The 17,179-nt window shown below is 35.6% G+C and overlaps 1 protein-coding gene across 2 annotated transcripts in view; it reads left to right on the forward strand.

The window, feature by feature from the left end:
• The window catches only part of ATRNL1 (attractin like 1), a 428,662-nt gene that overhangs the window by 218,365 nt on the left and 193,118 nt on the right, over positions 1–17,179 (forward strand). For both annotated transcript variants that reach the window (XM_058810434.1, XM_058810433.1), the window contains exon 26: positions 7,124–7,202. In XM_058810434.1, the coding sequence (XP_058666417.1) occupies positions 7,124–7,202 (79 nt within the window). The remainder of the gene's footprint in view (positions 1–7,123; positions 7,203–17,179) is intronic.

A 17,179-nucleotide genomic window follows, 5' to 3' on the forward strand; every position in this document is an offset into this window, starting at 1 on the left:
AGTAATTTTTAATGTGCTGCTCTGGAGACTTACAGCATTGTTTTGGTAGTATCATGGTTTTAACCATGACAAAGTAAAACAAATTCCATGTGGATATTCTTTTCCATGCATTCTTACCAAATATAGTGTTGAGTCTGGAAGGACCAGATTAGAAGGCAGATATATATTTCTTATTAGCTCTTAATCTGTTTTGTATAAGTTTGGTAGTTGTGAACGTGTGAGAAGAGAATTTTAAGGGAAGTTATGTGACTTTCATGAATCACTTTATGCAAGAGTTATTTCTGGGGATATATGGATTTTCAGGACTGCATAAAAAAAGAACATTTTAATCATTCATCTGGATAAGAAGAATTATCCGTGTAATTAGTTTCAAATGAACTTGAAACTTGTTGCTTAACTTGTGTGAATTCCATTTGAGACACAAATAAATACAAATTTGCATTTAAATGATTTTTGGTAATACTTTGATTTTTAAATACCATCCTAGATACTTTACCTCATATTCAGGCATTTCTTTAACTCTGCAGTTTGGAAAGCAAGAATTCAGTGCCCGAACCCTTTGTGGCTTTTGTATTACAGGGTTCAAATTTTCCTTGGGTTCCTTTAATTCAGAAAGAAGCTGTGGGGGAAAAGAATGGAATATAGATCTAGACTGATGGAAGAAGCCCTGTCATATTTAAGGCTGTGCAACAATGACATTTTGTACCTGAAAAGGGAAAAATTGCAGTTCTTGGCTTATCTGTTCCAGAAAATGGAGTGTTCCAGAAAATGGAGGCAGTGCATGGAGCTGCTGGTGCTGGTGGTGTTGTCATGACAAGCAGGAATAGGAAAAGGACATTCCTGAATCACCTGGATGAGGATGCTGGCTGTGTTGGCAATGCCTTTCACTGGCTGTGCCTCTCCCTGAGCAGGAATTCAGCACTCCTGGCTGAAATGTCTTGGCTCCACAGCCAGGATTCATTTCCCTGACCCCACACATTGTGCTGCCATGAACTGGAATTTGCATATCCTACTTCCTTACTAGCCAAGACTACTTTTCCCTTAATCCTTATACAATTTAATTTGGAATTGTAACACTTAATTCCCAGAATCATTCTAAATTGCTAATCACTGAAATAGTCCTACTTATAATGATGTTTATAAAACTTTCTGATTCATAGCAATTTAATTAATCATTAAAAAATATGCTGCTGTCATACACATCAGACTTCTAATATTATGTTTACAATGCTTTGTGCTTCAGATAATCCTGTTGAAATCTTTGGAGCTGCTTGTCATGTGTACACCAGTTAACACAAGGATGGCTGAACCCAGCACATCATAATCATAAACACAATGTTCTTGTCAAGTACAATGAAAGAAATCAATTGCTGTGACAATAATTGCTATTTGAAGTCACGGTGTTAGAAAAGTAATTGTTCAATTATTTTTATTTTAGAATTGTGCTTGCTTTATAAAATATCAATTAAAATGGGCTCTATTTGCCAATAGAAAGATAGTAAATAATGTGTTGGGAAAGCAGTTCTTAGAAAAACAGTTAATGTGATCTGTTGGGAAACTTTTGCAGTACTACCTTGAAGATATTAACTTAGGTATGAGACTTATTTTCTTTGCATATATCCACATTAAAAAGTTTCTTCGTCATTAGTTTGTTTTACTGAATGTGTTAAATTGTAGTTCATGTGAGCCCTAGAAGAGAAGCAATAGAGTGTGGGGTCACTCTTTAGATTGCTAATTAGGGAATTGTACATTTTTGTGCTCTTGTCAAAGAGGGGCAGGAGGTTGGTGGATACAGAAGGATATTTAATTACTGTCTCAGCTCAGCAAGACTCAGGTGATTGAGTAACAACTGCCTTGATGGCCCAAGTCCTGTGTTCAAAATGACTTGGGAGAAGCCTTTAAAATATGTGCCAATATATATCTGTGGGCAGTAAATGAGTCTGCTATGCCCCTAACAAACCTGGTGAAAGGATTTTTGGGAGCTTCTCTCTCTGTTGGTGAGCAGTGTGAACAAAGAGATCATCACTTGGGCGAGATGGTGCTGAGGACCTGACATCCACACTGAATGCTTTTTTTGTCTTTGAGCTAGCTCTAGTTTAGTTCCGCGGACTGATGGAACTAAACTCCCTTTGGCTCTGGAGTGAACATTGCACATCTTCTAACTGAGCTCCAGGGCTGCTCCACAGGGGCATTCAGGGGTTGGTTCAAAAGCCCATTCCAGATCCACACTAGGCCAGCCCTGCAGGAATTCCCCTTGGGACACCAGGATGGGTCTGTCACGTGTTGGAGCATGGGGACAGGATGATGGCAGCTGGTAGAGCAGCCTTACACCCTGTGCTGGCCCAGCCGTGCTGCTCCCAGCGTGGGCCCAACCAGGGATGCTCAGCTGTGGGCTCTGCATTACCTTGTCCTGCAAGAAGAGTAAATGTGATGGGTGCTCAAAGCACAATCTCGCATAATTTTTCATTTTGGTAGATTTAAAAGTATGCTAGATGAAAGTTAAAGTCTTGTGAAAGTGTTTGCTTTCATTGGTTTGTGGAAATTTATTTGAATTATTGTGCAAATAATTCTTACTTACTGTCTTAAGTAAAATCATAAAAGCAACAATTATTCTGTTTGTATGTTAAATAATTAGAGAATGAAAAAAGAAGTAACAGAGAATGGCACATTTTGTTTTGTTTTGTTTACCTTCCATTTACAGTATTGATTCTTAAAATATTTATGCTTAGTTCCTTTTACATCCCTGCAAAAGTAAGTAAATTATTTCACTTCAACCAAAGTATTACTTTGATACAATATGTAATTTATAGGCATTAATACATAATAAAAAAAAGGAATTCCATAGTGTACTTATTATGCATTCATAGAGCTTAAGGCACAAATGTGTCATTAATTCATCTGGTCTAAACATGCTGATCATTACATTTCACAGATTTCCCCTTCTATTTATCCATGCAATTTAAATATCTTTAAGGATATATACACATTTTATTTCAGTTTGCCCAGACCAAGCAGCAACACATCTAATAATTCCCTTAACACTTTTTAATTTGCTGCGTAAAGAATCACAGAGAAACTAATTTGTGAGTTATGGAAAACATTTTAGTTTCTTCAGCCAGGTCTGCACTAAACATGCCTAAATGTGACCTCTGGAAGTCAAAAATTTGCTCTGTTGATTGCAAAAATAGTTATGCAGGCAGTAATTATTCCTTGCAATTTCCCTTCTCCTTGTTCTATTAAATCACTATTTCTGTTTTCATATTGCCCAGAGCCCTTCTGGGCAGAGCATCTGCATAGCCCAGACCTCCCTGCTAGCCCTGGTGTTTTCTTGCAGCCTTTCCTTGGCCCCTTTGCTGTGCTGGAAACAAACTGTGTTCAAGGCTTCTTCCTCTGCAGTTCGTTGGTTCTCCAGTTGTTTATTGTCTCCAAAGTCATGCTAGGACAATAACTTCCAACCAACCTGTAACCCAGGGTGCTGATGATGGATTGCTCTTTTCCAGGCATGCTTTCTTAGTGTTTCCTCGAGTTTTGTTCAACGTGGTTTGAAGGGGAAACTGTGCAAAACTGTATCCTTGTCTTCTGGCACTTTTTGTTTGCTCTGGAGAGCACAAAATCTTAATAATACTTGGGCTGCTGTGGTTTTAAGAGTGTCTTGGAAATTGTCTTATTGGGAGGATTTACATTGATAAATGCAGAAAGGCATTCTTGGGATAGCATTTCATAACTCATGTGCTTTGCAAAGGCACTTATCCAAATGTTTGTTGATTTGGATGGCACTCAGTCTCAACTGGAGACTCAGAGATGGTGCACATAATCTGTGATCATGTGGATTAATTGCAGGCAAGTTGCCACTTGGTCTTTTCCAAAAGTGAAATGATTTTTTTGTGAAGTCACTGTCAGCAAAAGATTTGCTCCAAATTTTGAATACCTTTTGTGATTTTTCTCTGTATTCTTTCCATGTTTTCCAATCTCCTTTCAGAAAATGCCAATGGCAAAGCTTTAAGAAGAAGTCTGATAGTATCTGTTTTGGCAGTACCTTGTAGAGTGATAAATTTATCTCTCAAGTGCTGCTTACTACTGTGCACCTGAATATTTAAGGTTGTTTTAACCCTTTCTGTTTCAGCATCCCAGCAGTAATTCATACTGAATTGTCATTCACACTGGTCTCTAAGCTGGTTTGGGAACTCTTTCATTCCAAGGGAAAAAAATTCTTTGCAATGTAAATAAAGTCTGACTTCCTTGTTCTCATAAATGCAACTTAGCAATGATTATGTATTAAAAAAATCTAAAAATTGACCATTGTACAATCTCTTTAACCTCTGTGCCATTAACCACTATTCACCACTTTTGTCCTTGTGTCATGCATAGATCTCTCAGCTATTATAAATTTGTCCCATCAAAACTGAGTGGATCTGATGGGAACTTTGTAACTCATCTAGAAGTTCCCTTTTCTGATGTTGGTCCCCTGCTGACAGTTTCTTTTTTATCTACCTGATGGCCAATTTTCAATTCATTTAATTTGCACTGCACTTTCTGTTTTTATATCTCTGTCACAAGGAGGAGATAAGAAGTATAATGGGGGACTGGAGAGCATCCACCTACACCTGTCCTGCTGGTTTTTTACATTTTTTGCCTGTGATGTTAATGTCTTTATCATGACTCCCTTCAAATCCCTATTGTTTCAAAGCCAAAGAGAACTTATTTCTTCTACCATTTCATTCCCCTGACCAAGCTGACTGCTTTCTTTTATACCTTTTACATTCAGCTTAGATTTTTAGAGATAAGATGATGGTTGCTTCAAGGTACAGGCACACTATAGATTTATGCACTGACATCCCAATGCTTTCTGGTTTGTTTTTTATTCCTTTTCTAATCTCTTTCAACATCCTATTTTCTGTTTTGACTGCTACTAAACATTCAGTTGATATGTTCAAAGAACTATCTGCAATGACTTCATGATCATTCTCTTGAGTGGTAATTGCTAATTTAGAACCTATCATTGTGTATTTGTAGCTAGTTGTGGTGGGGTTTTTTTTCTTGTGCACATTGCCTTCAGTTCATTGTCACTGAATTTCATTCTCTTATTTTATTGCCAAGTCACTCTGCATTGTGAGATCCTTTGCAGTCAGCTTTAATTTTTATTGCCCTACATAAAGCAAGGATGTTATCTCACCACAGTCTGGAACTAGGTTAATTTCACAAAATCTATTTTCCATCTCTTTCTTCATTCATTCTGTAGCATGAATTTTGATACACCCCCTAAAAAACCACCCCCTTAAAATAAAAAAAAGAGGAAAAAATAAAGTAGAATATTTACTTGCCAAGAAAAGATTATACAAAAGTCACATTATCAATGCTGTAACTTCCCATGGTTTATAGTACCTTATGGGTGCATCTTTAAGACACTAATTTCTGATTTTAGCTTTGCAAGTAATTGATGTTTTGACTGATGAGAGGAAAATTCAGTGTGACCCACTCCACTGACATACAGAGCACAGAATCCATTTGTCTGAAGTCTTTCAGCCAGAACTCTGAATATTTTTTTAATTCTACTAACTTAAGAGAACTGTTCAAGAAATTAATAAATGTGAAGGAGAAAATTTTCTAAGGGTAGATATTCTCTTCCTGGTCATAATAAATCAGTCACACAGTGCAAGGCTCTCTCTAAGTTTCTTGTGTCCAGCTCCCTTGCATGTATTAACCTTTTCTAAATTCCAGGAGTGCTGAGTTAAAAATTGCAAACAGAGTTGCTGTTGTTTCCCTAATTTAGTGGACTGTGGAAGGACTGTAGAGGAGGGGAAGAGTGAGTTGGCTTTCCCTTGCTTCATGCACAGCATCCCAATCTCTAGCAGCGCATCAGTACCCTGATGCTGCCCTAAAGCATCTGTGGCAGGAACCAGCTGGACTCTGCAATGTAGAGGAAGGGAAATATTTCTGGAAAATACTATTTATAAGACCTTCTTGACTTAAAAACCTTAAAAGATGTTGCTGCAAAACTGAATTTATTCTGGTGGTCAGTGGGGTTTTTTTAGCTCTTCTCTAGACAGCCAAATATAAATTTACAATCACTTGTACTTACTTGCCTTTAAAGGAAGACATTGGTGTTACTTTGCACTTATGCACAGTACTCGTCTGAACTATACTACTTCCATAAATCTTGGTATTTCCTGTATTAAAGAATATATTTTGAAGCTTTTTGGCAGAAAATAAAAATTGTAGATGTCTAGTAGTTAATTCAGTAGTTAAGTGTTAGATTAATTGAAACCATTTTGTACAGTAGATGAGCTAACATGGTGTGAAAGTTTTTCACACAATTAGTAAATCCAGATACTTATATTAAAAAAAACCTGTCTAAAATTTCAAAGATCTTCTGAGTAATTACAAGTGCCAGCTTTAGAAGCCTTTTTCTAGTATCCAGACACTCACTAAAAGAGGTTGAGTTCAATGATCTTTCTACTGAAATACTTTATGGATTAAATGTTACAATACAAAGATACTGAAGCAAGAGAGAAGGTGTATGCTCTGATTGTACACTGCAGGTGTTTAATTTTCTTTTTTTTTTTTTTAATTCTTCTGTTGTGTCTTTGGAACTGTAATGTGGTGATGTCCTTGGAGATGTTTTCCTTGGGCAATTACCCATGGAAATACTCAATAAGATAACACAGGCCTATTGTCACTGTGCAAACCCAGCTCCTCAAACTAATTACACTCCTTGTGTAGTTACCCTGCCTGCATCCCAGGAAATTACTCAGAATTTACAAAGTGAAAGAAATATAAATAGCTATATTTTTTTTCGCTATACTTCATCCTCTTTTTTCATCTACTAAACATGGAACATGCAGTGCATATTTGTTGAGACTGTTGTGGGTATCTGGAGGGTTGTACTGGAGCTTATCCCATGCTAATGGAAACATTTCCAGGAGAAAACCAGAGCATGTGATGTGTATTTGCTTTGACTTTGAACTTGGATGGTTAACTCTTTGTAATTCTGGCAGAGTTTAGTTTTCCCCAATTTAAGGGGCTTATTTTCCCATGCTAGAATGTCTTTTATTACCTTTGATACTCTAAAGAAATAAGCTTTTCACAAGTTACAATTCTTATTTTTTTTCTTTTGTAATTGCAGTTGTTTCTTATCCTTACTGCTGGTAGCTGCTGTCGTGTGGAAAATCAAACAAACCTGTTGGGCTTCTCGACGGAGAGAGGTATCAATAACTTTCAGATTATTGTAGTAGCTTTATCTTTCAGAATATGTTGAGAACTTTGATTAACAGTCACTCCTTCCCTTTCTCATGTATATCCAATTTAAATAATTAGCACTTCAAAAAAAAATTAGCACTGCAAAAATAAAATGAAGTCATTTTATACCCTTGACTTTTTTGTGATGAAGAAGGAGAAAAATTTATTTCTTTCTCCTGTCAAGAACTAAAGGAACTACAGTACTAGGCTGCAGAAAGGTAAAATTTCCTTATGGTGGCATATTTAGAATATTTAGAATATAATTGAATAGAATATTTCAGTTGAAAGGGTCCTGCAAAGAATTATTCAGCCTGACCACTTCAGGGCTGACGAAAGGTTAAATCGTATTAATAAGAGTTTTGTCCAAATAAATAATAATTTCTTGTACACTGATGAGGTTGGGGCACTGACCATTTGCTAGGAAGTCTGTTCCAGTGTTTGACCACCTTCTCTGTAAATAAATGTTTCCTAATAACCAACCTGAACCTCCCCTAAAAGGAGCAAATTTCTCTCTCTATTAGAATCAGTAGTTACATCATTAAATCCGTGGCACAGTTAAAATCTTCGGTAAGTTTTCATACATAGACTCAACCTTATTCTTCTGTGGTCTAAATTCTTAAAGCTATGTTGAAAAATGTGGGCCAAATCTTTGTTCTTACCTGTTTAACAATTTATTACAGTTAAATGAGGTTAAACTTTCTCTATGTAAATGAGTTTTAACTTTCTCTATGCTGCTACATGTATATGACTGCATACTGATAGTTGTGATATTTCATTTTGCTCTCATAAATGAGATCTAAAATTTGTAGACAGTGATGTTTTCCCTTCTTGAACCTTCTAATCTTGAGGGTTTATTTAAAGACAGGCTTTGGTCTACTTAATGATTTTTTTCTTAGTATACTGGCACTATGAATGTTTAAATATACACAAATGCATATTTCCAGTTTAAATAACTTTTTCTGTAGATCTACAGTGAATTTATATATGCTTTAGAAGTCCCAGGTAACTAGCACTTATAATTTTCCTTCACTGAAATTATAATGTACTAATGGCAAGGTTTAGCTTCAAGTGGTGCTATAAAGGAAAATGTATGTTATTGGTACTTGTTTCCTTTTGGTAGTTTTTTTTTTTATTATTTATATGAACATTGTTAAAAATTTTCTGAGGGCAAATTCTCACCTATTTCTTATTTCTTGAAAATACAGATGAAATTTACTGTAAACTACATTATTCAACATAATATCATTTCATTTAAATTTGTCTCAGTACTTTGATAGTTCTGCGCAAAACTGTGTTGTAATAGAATGTAGGAGTTCATTAATTTAAGTCCAGATGGTAATGAGGTTGGTTTATTGATGTTTTTAAGAACAAATATGAATGTACCCCTTCCCAGATCTAGAGGGTCTGGTTTGTGTTCTGTGGTTGCTCTCTTAGATTTTTGAAATATAATATTTTTAATGTGGTCTTTAGGCATCATTTGATAATGAAAATATTTTCATACTAATAAGTTTCTCAAGTTTTCCAAGCTTTGTTTTCCTAATATCATCAAAAGTACTTCTAAGACTGTTATGAAAGCTAAAATAAGCTATTTGATAAATGCAACATAAACATCAACCAGCTTCTTCAGAAGAGCAAAAGAGAAGGACATACTTGGCAACTGGATTAGAATCCAGTGCTTTATGGTTGGTTCAGAATCTTGGCTTTCCTTGAGTACAACTAGAGAAACTTGGTTTTGTCTTGTAGCTAGAGTTCAGTGGCATTATGAATTGTAAATGCTGAAAGAAATCTCCATTATTTTCAATCTGCTCTTGACCACCAGCTGTGGGAAAATACAAGTTTTTTATTACATTCCATGCAATATTTTCCTTTAATCTAGCTAGAAAACTTCTATTTATATGTAACATATAAGATTTTGCAATTAAGTGTTGCAAATAAATTGTGTGAATAGCACACAGAGACAATCTACTGTTGAAAAGATTTCTGAAGTATCTACTTTAGAGCCCATTTGGCAGATGAGCTTTTAATCTCTTTCATCATTCTTTAAAGACAGGAGTGTTTGACTCTTTAGATGTTACCTTCAATATAGACCCAAACTACAGTAATAGAAATAAATAAGAACACAAACAAATACAGAAAACCTTGCTATTAAAAGCTGTGCATCCTTTTATTGTTCCTCCTTATTTTCTTTCCTCTGAAAGAGGAGGAACATTACCATCCAGTTCTTGTCATCTTTTAGTGATACATTTTATCAGGATCTTGAGGCAAGCCTGTAATTTTTTTTAAAGATTTGTAGAGCCCTGTGTGTAGCTGAAAATTCAGAACCTTGTCCTGTTTTGCCCTCTGACCTCAATGCTTGCCTGAGTTGGGACGTTATTGATTCCAAATTGAACATAGCATGGCCCCAATCCAGTACAAAGCAGGAGCAAGTTGTTTGCATTGTGAAGAGTGAATGTCTCAGTTATCCCATTAATTTAGAAATTTTCCCTCCAGTTTCTTTCCTAATTCATTGCTCATTCAGCACATACTTGCTTTGCACTGCTCAGAGCACTGCCCATATCTTGCTGAGCAGTTAAAATTTAGGTTCTATCATAGGTACAGGTAAGAAACTGTTACATTGTGTATTTATGAAAGTGGATAAATGTTTTCCAAAAAACTTTACCTGATGTTTTTCTACACTAAATTTAGCTTCCTTTTCCCTTATCTATTGGTCTTTCAGTTTATCTAGTTGAAATAATTTTTCCCTAAGTTAAGACCTTGAGCTTTGGTAATTTTTTTTGCTCATAAAAAAATTTTGGTTCATATTTTTTCCTACCTACATTCCTGTCTCTTAAGATATATTTTATCTCAAGTTTTTAAACTCTATATTTATACTTTAACTCCTGGATGAGCTTCTCTTCTTCTCTCCTGCCTTCTGAAAGGGCAAGAGACAGCAGACACTGACTTTATACCATCAAAGTTATTCACATTCTGCATTGAGGGAAAATGGAAAGTATCATTCTTTTATTTTATAGTTCCAAAAAGATCAGTGAAACTTTGAGCAGTAGAACATGAACAGCCTCCTGCCTGGCATCCCTTGACACCTTCCACCACCCATCCCTCCCATGGATTTGTGACATTTTAAAAAAGGTTTTTAAGAAGGGCTGAAGTAAGATAGTGGAATATGGCTCATCTCAGGGAGCTTGTTCCTTGGAAAGAATAATACAGAATACAATGAGATGATTTCCAAAGCATAATTCTTATAGCAATGTCTTGATAAAAGCAACTCAAAAGTCTTGATTAAAAAAAAAATACAACTCAAAGTCCCAAGAAAACAAAAACAAAGCAGGAGGAATTTGGAACATTTATGAGAGAGCAAGATAACCTTTACAGGTAAGTATGGAAAGTGATGCAGGATTAGAAAAAGGGGAAGATATACATGCATATCAAATGAAGGGGTTCCTAAATATTGCAAAGTTTAGGAAATGCAAAGCATTTTTTAGAAGAGTGCTACACTATGTTAAAAGATCAGATAGGTATTCTTGGTTTTAATCTCTCATCCTTCTTTTTACTCCAAAGGCTCACAAATCTTTCTACTAGCACCTTTCTCAGTAAAATTTGACTTTCTAGTTCACTGGATGAAAAACCAAAAGCTGTCATTTTCTCCCAAATGATTTGTTGGGCCTCTTGCATTTTATACTCTAAATTCACACAAGAGCCCATCCATGAAGCTCCAATCTGACTGTTTTCCTCCTTTATACAAGAAAAGATCTATCACCCAGATTTGCCAAATAAGAAATATGAAGAGAATATTATTTGTTTTCTCTGCATGTTTCATATCTAAAATATTCATTCAGTCTTCTGCTCAGAATAGGTACAAGATAACCTGTTCATAGATCATTTTACTGAAAACTTGATAGGTTGCCTGCCAGATTTGTAGTGGCTCAAAGGTTTTGTCTCATGAACTGCTGATTGAAAGGCATCACACTGCTGATAGAATCTGCATCCAAATGATTTCTTTTTAATAGTGCATTGAACTTTTCTTTTTGCTGGCAAGATTACACTGAGGTCACTAACAAACTCACACAGGTGGGATTATAAACCACAAAGCTTCTACTTGAGTTATTTTAGCAAAGTAACCCTTCCTAAGGTAAACCAGTTTTCTTGCTACTCAGATTTCCTTTTGTGCACCTTTTGTACTGTTGGTCCCCTCAGATGTTTTAAGGAATTGTTACTTTTAATCCAAAAGCCTGTAATCACTGATGTGCATAAAGTGCCTTCTTCCCTTCACTCAGACACACAAAGGACATGTGCCAGTGTGTCATGTGTTGCTATCTAGAATCACAGAAACATAGAATTGTTTGAGTTGGGAAGGACCTTTAAAGGTCACTCAGTCCCACCCTCCTGCAATGAGCAACCAGAACAGGCTGCTCAGAGCCTCATCCAGCTTGAACTTGAATGTCCCCAGGCATGGAGGTTTCACCACCCTGATCATAAAAATATATTCCCTATACCTAGTCTGAAATATGCATTTGTGTATATTGGATCACTCAGTTAGTTAAAATAGATTTGCACTTTTTAAAAAATACAAATCGCTTTTTAATATATGATTTTAATTACACACCAGAAAGTGCATATCTTTAAAGAGTACTTAGATTCTTATTTCCTCATGTAATACACTATAAAGCTCTTGAGCAATGAGGAAGTAATGCATGATTGCCCTTTTAGGTAAAAAATGCTTGAAAGCATGGATTGTGTGTGTAAAGTGCTTACCTAACTTTAAAGGTTAATATCATTTATGTACAGCATCTCATTATGCAGTCAGCTGTGCACCATTTGCCTGTCTTAAGGAATAGCATATACAAACATAAAAACATGGAATTGTAGAAAATGCTTCCTTCATACAGTGTGTGGGTGCCACTCAAGTTATTGCTTCTGTTTATTAAATATGCTTATGTTTGTGTAAAAAACCCTCCACCTTTCTGCCTTGATTTTGTTACCAAGGTAGTTTTATTCTCTTAAATATTCAAAAATAATTACAAATAGACAAATGAAACTGAAGTAGACTACTTCTTAATAGCAGTAACAATTCATGTAATAGCTTTAGGCTCATTTCTATGGTAACTCTAATAAGAACAAAGAAGTTCAGTTATGTCAATAGCACTAATGAATGTGGAGAATACGAGCATTTCAGCTCGAGCTTTTTTGCTTTCTATTCAAATGACAATTCTTTAAAGTATTTCTTTTAGAAAGACAGTAATGGCTTTTGGTGTATATGATATTGCTTATGGGATGCAACACATTTACTTTAGCAATACTAAAACACAGAGAATATGGTGTATTCTTGAACAACAGCTTTTGAATGAGCAAAAGCAATACTTTGTGTTTCAGGGTGAGCAAAAAACCAACAACAGCAGATGTAAGGAAACCAAGAAATATTGACATGCATAATTAATGTACCCTAGTGTATAATAGTAATCATATGTGTAGGGGTCTACAGGATTATATAGTTTATAAGTTGTTAAGCTCACAGATAATTTTTCTTTTTTGCTATCTTCTTGTCTGTTGCTTAGCAAATATCTTACACATCTGTATGTAGTTACTCATAGGCTGTGTGAGTAATCCTACTGAAGTCAAAGGAGCTATTCATAGGACCAGAATCTCAACGTGTTATATTGCTCAGGCTCCTCTGAAATCAGTAGAGCTATGACTGCTTATTTCATCTTTGGATATAGTTTTCCTGAGGATAACCAAGGCATTTATTTTAGATTGATGTTTTCTGCATTCTCTCCAACCTAAAATTTAGGTTCCTCTCTGAGTGAACCTTTCAAGCAATATGTCTGGGTAGCTGACACTAGATCTTGTCTCAGGACTCCCTCTGCAGTCAGTATAAAAGGCCCTTCCAAATGACAATTTATCCTGCCCAATTTTTACAGTGTTCACTCTTTATACTCTGATACTTGTGGGGGTCTGACTTCTTGTTAACAATACAAATAATCCATCGAGTCAAATGTCCCATACTGAGAGTTATTCTTCACATTCTTCCCTTGCATTTTGTAAAACTGATGTTGTATTTACAATACTGTCATTTCATAAAACTCTCTGATTAATTCTTATATTGGTAATGCTCACAACATGCTTGTTCTCTGTAAAAAGAAGTATTAAATGGTGCCAGTGACAGACTCAATATTATATAGAAAAAATTTCTGTTTGGGAGTGAATTAAGCAAAGCTGATACAAAGTGTTTGTGAGAGCTTGCTAACAGATCTGTTTAGTCATTCCACAAAAATTCAGAAGGTAAAGAAGATAACAGACAACAACAGATTTTAAAACTAAAATTGTGAGTCCTTTAATAAAAAAATAAATTAGGGAAAAGAAACTAAGTAGGTGTTTTATTATATGTACTTAAGACCAGGAGAAGAAAATTGTTTGCTTTTCTTAACATAATAACCAAAGTTCCTTCTTACATTTGTGTAGTGGAGTTAGCCTGAAGATTCCCAAAAGGCAATAATCAAAATAAATTAATTTCATTATATGTGGTTCCTGGGATATGCATAGAAAGGAAGCTTGGATGTAGTTTTTACTGCTGATAACAGTACTTTAAAATTAATAGTTGTGATATTCTGTTCAGTAGAATTTATTATCAAAGTTGAGCTTTCTAAATATGAATATAAAATGCTTCTGGAGATAATGCTAATTTTATAATGGTGATATTAAGTCTTACTCTCTGGTTAACTCTTGCAAGTGTACTGGGGTAAGTTTTCAAGGCAACAGGAAGGTAAAATTAAGGTTATTTTAAAGAGAGAGGGAACTGACCCAAATGAAAAAGATTGCCTGAGTCAAGTGGCCACTTGGCAGAACCTGAGGGTGCTTTGAGCTGCATGGTCTGCGAGTTTTCCATGGGACTGGTTATAAACATATGAGCATTAGCAGAATTCTTAGCAAACTAGCTGTCAGCAAAAAACTGCAGACAGTGAGAAAGGCAGTCCTTAGTGGGACCCTGGGAAGAAGCCAGATAACTCCTTTAGAACTTATGACAAGAAAAGTAATTTGAATTGGTTTCCACAGTGCTAAAGGAATGAGGATGGTGGATGTGTTCTTTGTAAATAAACAGGATTGCACCAAAATAGATGATTCATTGCTGTCTCCTAACAAAAAAAGAAAGAGCAGGTGTTGAATATTGGCCCAAAGTGGTGAGACTCTTTATGTTTGTATTTCCCCTGTCTTTGCAGCATAGCATCAGTTTTTTGCTTGTGTTTATTAAAACACAAACAAACCTTCTGTTTCTCAAAGCCATGTAAGAAAAGAGTGAATTTAGCTGCAAACAACAGAAGTGTTGCAAGAACTGATATGAAGAGAGAATGAAAAAGTTTGACAATTTACAGTAAGAGGTCTTGAAAAGAAAAATGCAAATACTCCTCTGTAGATACTCCATTGCTTTTCTCAGAGTTTCCAGAAATTTTAGTTGCACTGGGTGGGCAACTTTGGCTTAGGTGAGTCCCCTGCAATGGGAGAAGAATAAAAGAAAGAAGTCTGAACTGTCCTTCCTCCAAAGAGCAGGGAAATAACTCAAAATCCAAGCCTGGAAAGCATAGTTCCACTCTATTACCCTGCTCTTCCTTTCTACCTAAAATTTTGGTTTTTTACAGTTGAATGCTAGCCATGTATTCTAAAAATTACATTAAATCATGCAAACAATAACTTTTATTGCTTGTAGTTTATGGAACATTTGCTCCTGCTTCCACAAACACCCATTTCCTTGCAAATATGTGATTTTTTTTCAGAGCTGATTTTTAGGTACATTTACATATGTGTGCAAATGAGTAGCAGTAAGGTGGGATTCAGATCATTCCTGAATCTCTTCCAAAGTGTTTGCATTTCACCTTGCCCAGTATGGATAGTAGCTGCCTTCCAGAATAAGCACATCCACCTTTTTATCTCTTAAAGTTAGTGTTGATAATATACAGACTAATTGTTTCTTTCTTCAAAAACATTTTGAAGGCACTGAAGTTTCTCCTATATGGATGACCCCCTGCTAAACTTAGAGCTTTAATAATCAATGCAAAGCAGATGCAAAGATCAATGCAGCTGCAAATTAAATAACTTTACCAACTGAATTTTTCAGTGCCTGCACTATTAATTGGTTTACTCTGTCAGCAGAATGTGTTCACTGCTGTGAGTGTCAGTGCTGTTGCTATCAACAAATTCCATGGGGGACTTCTGTACTCTCTGTAGATGTTTGTACACACAAACATTCCTTGGGGTCATCCCTCTTGAGCAAACACTGGCTGTGCAGTTCATCTGGGCACCTTCAAGGCTTCTTCCCCTTCTCTGGATAGCAGGCAAAATAATAGCAGGGTCACGGTGACAGGATTTGCAATTATATTTATTTCTGGAGGAACCTGCTGACAGCTGTGAAAGGTTAGGTTGGAAAAAAAACACCCAGCAAACTCTCCTCCTCCCCCCACCAAAAAACCTACCCCAAAATCCAAAACAAACATACAAAACCAAATTCAATGCAAAAAAACCCACAAAAACAAAACCCAAACAAACAAACCCCCAAAAAACCAAAAAACCCACAATTAAATAGTACTTTAAAAAACCCCACGGGTATATGACACAGCCTACGAAAAGGTAGAGTAGTTATTCTTTTTCAAGGATCTAACAATGCAATGTTTATCCTTCCTGGAGCTATGTTTTTTATTGCTCCAGCAGTTCACAAACAATAGTTGAGAGTTAGTGTGACCTGATACAAACCAAGCTCATTACATTATTTTCAACAGATAATTAATAATTAACATATAACCTTTGGCTTTCCTTTTATCTTCAAGTATTGACAGAAGTCGCATAAAAACATACTATGTGTGGAAGAAATGCTTTGAAATGCAAAACTAATTAAAATTAATGTAATGTTATTTTAGTACAGTTCTATAGTAGCAAAAGTAATATAGGGAAGATGAATATTTGAAGAGATGATTATTTTTATCCATGCCATTCAATTTTTACACAAATAAATTTTGGAAAACAGAATATCATTTGATATTTTGTTTGGGATTCATTGGATTGAGTGCACCACAGCAGTTCAATTGTGACATCAGTAAATTAGCCCAGACTGCTTTGGCAGTCAATTGACCCTCATGCAATTAGCAAAACTGAAACCACAATGAATCCTGTAGCTTGAGCTTGTTATGTTTTTTTTCTGCTTCGCATACATTTTGAAAATCCCAGTTAATTAAGACTTATCATAGGCTTAAATAGCTGTAGCTTCTTAGCCTTTTATATTTGTGCAGCCATGGTCAGAAGTACTAAGGGAGGCAGGGAAATACAATTTCCCAGTTGGAGAAGCTTGGCTTTGGAAGTCAGTCCTTTTCTTTCTGCTGTTGTAGGTGCCTTTTTTCCAATTCTTTCACTGCCTGGGCCATCAGTTCCTCACCTGTGGGACACAAACAGTTGTACAGGTGGTGGTGACACAGTTTTCATTAATGATTCTGTTGGTATTAATTGGGGGACTTTGATGACTGTTTTGTTTTATTCTGTAATAACCCTTTGTCCCTGGCAACTTATTTAGGTTTTTGTTCATTTAGGCAGGAGAAAGGAGTGAAATAGACACTAAATCTTTCTCCTAATTTTTTCTGGGTGAAGAAATACAAACATGTGAAATACAGTCTGTTACTTTAATGTGTTATAGTTCATACATATTTCAATATTTGCTAAAATACATTAGGAAGGTATGAAATATCTTGTATGTGTTTGATTTTCATCTTAATTAAAATAAATCACCCATTTCTTAGGGTTTTATGCTTTCTGAATAAGTTAATGATGCACAGTACTGATCCTACACTGCTTTTTGCCTACCACAATAATTTTTTATCTTCACAAAGTTAAGGAATAATATTTCTAGAAGAGTGGGGACATGCATGTTAGAAAAATACTGTATCCCTGCAGGTGTGACCCATGTACAAGTATC

Source organism: Ammospiza caudacuta, chromosome 9, assembly GCF_027887145.1.
Source record: "Ammospiza caudacuta isolate bAmmCau1 chromosome 9, bAmmCau1.pri, whole genome shotgun sequence".
NCBI classification, from domain to species: domain Eukaryota; kingdom Metazoa; phylum Chordata; class Aves; order Passeriformes; family Passerellidae; genus Ammospiza; species Ammospiza caudacuta.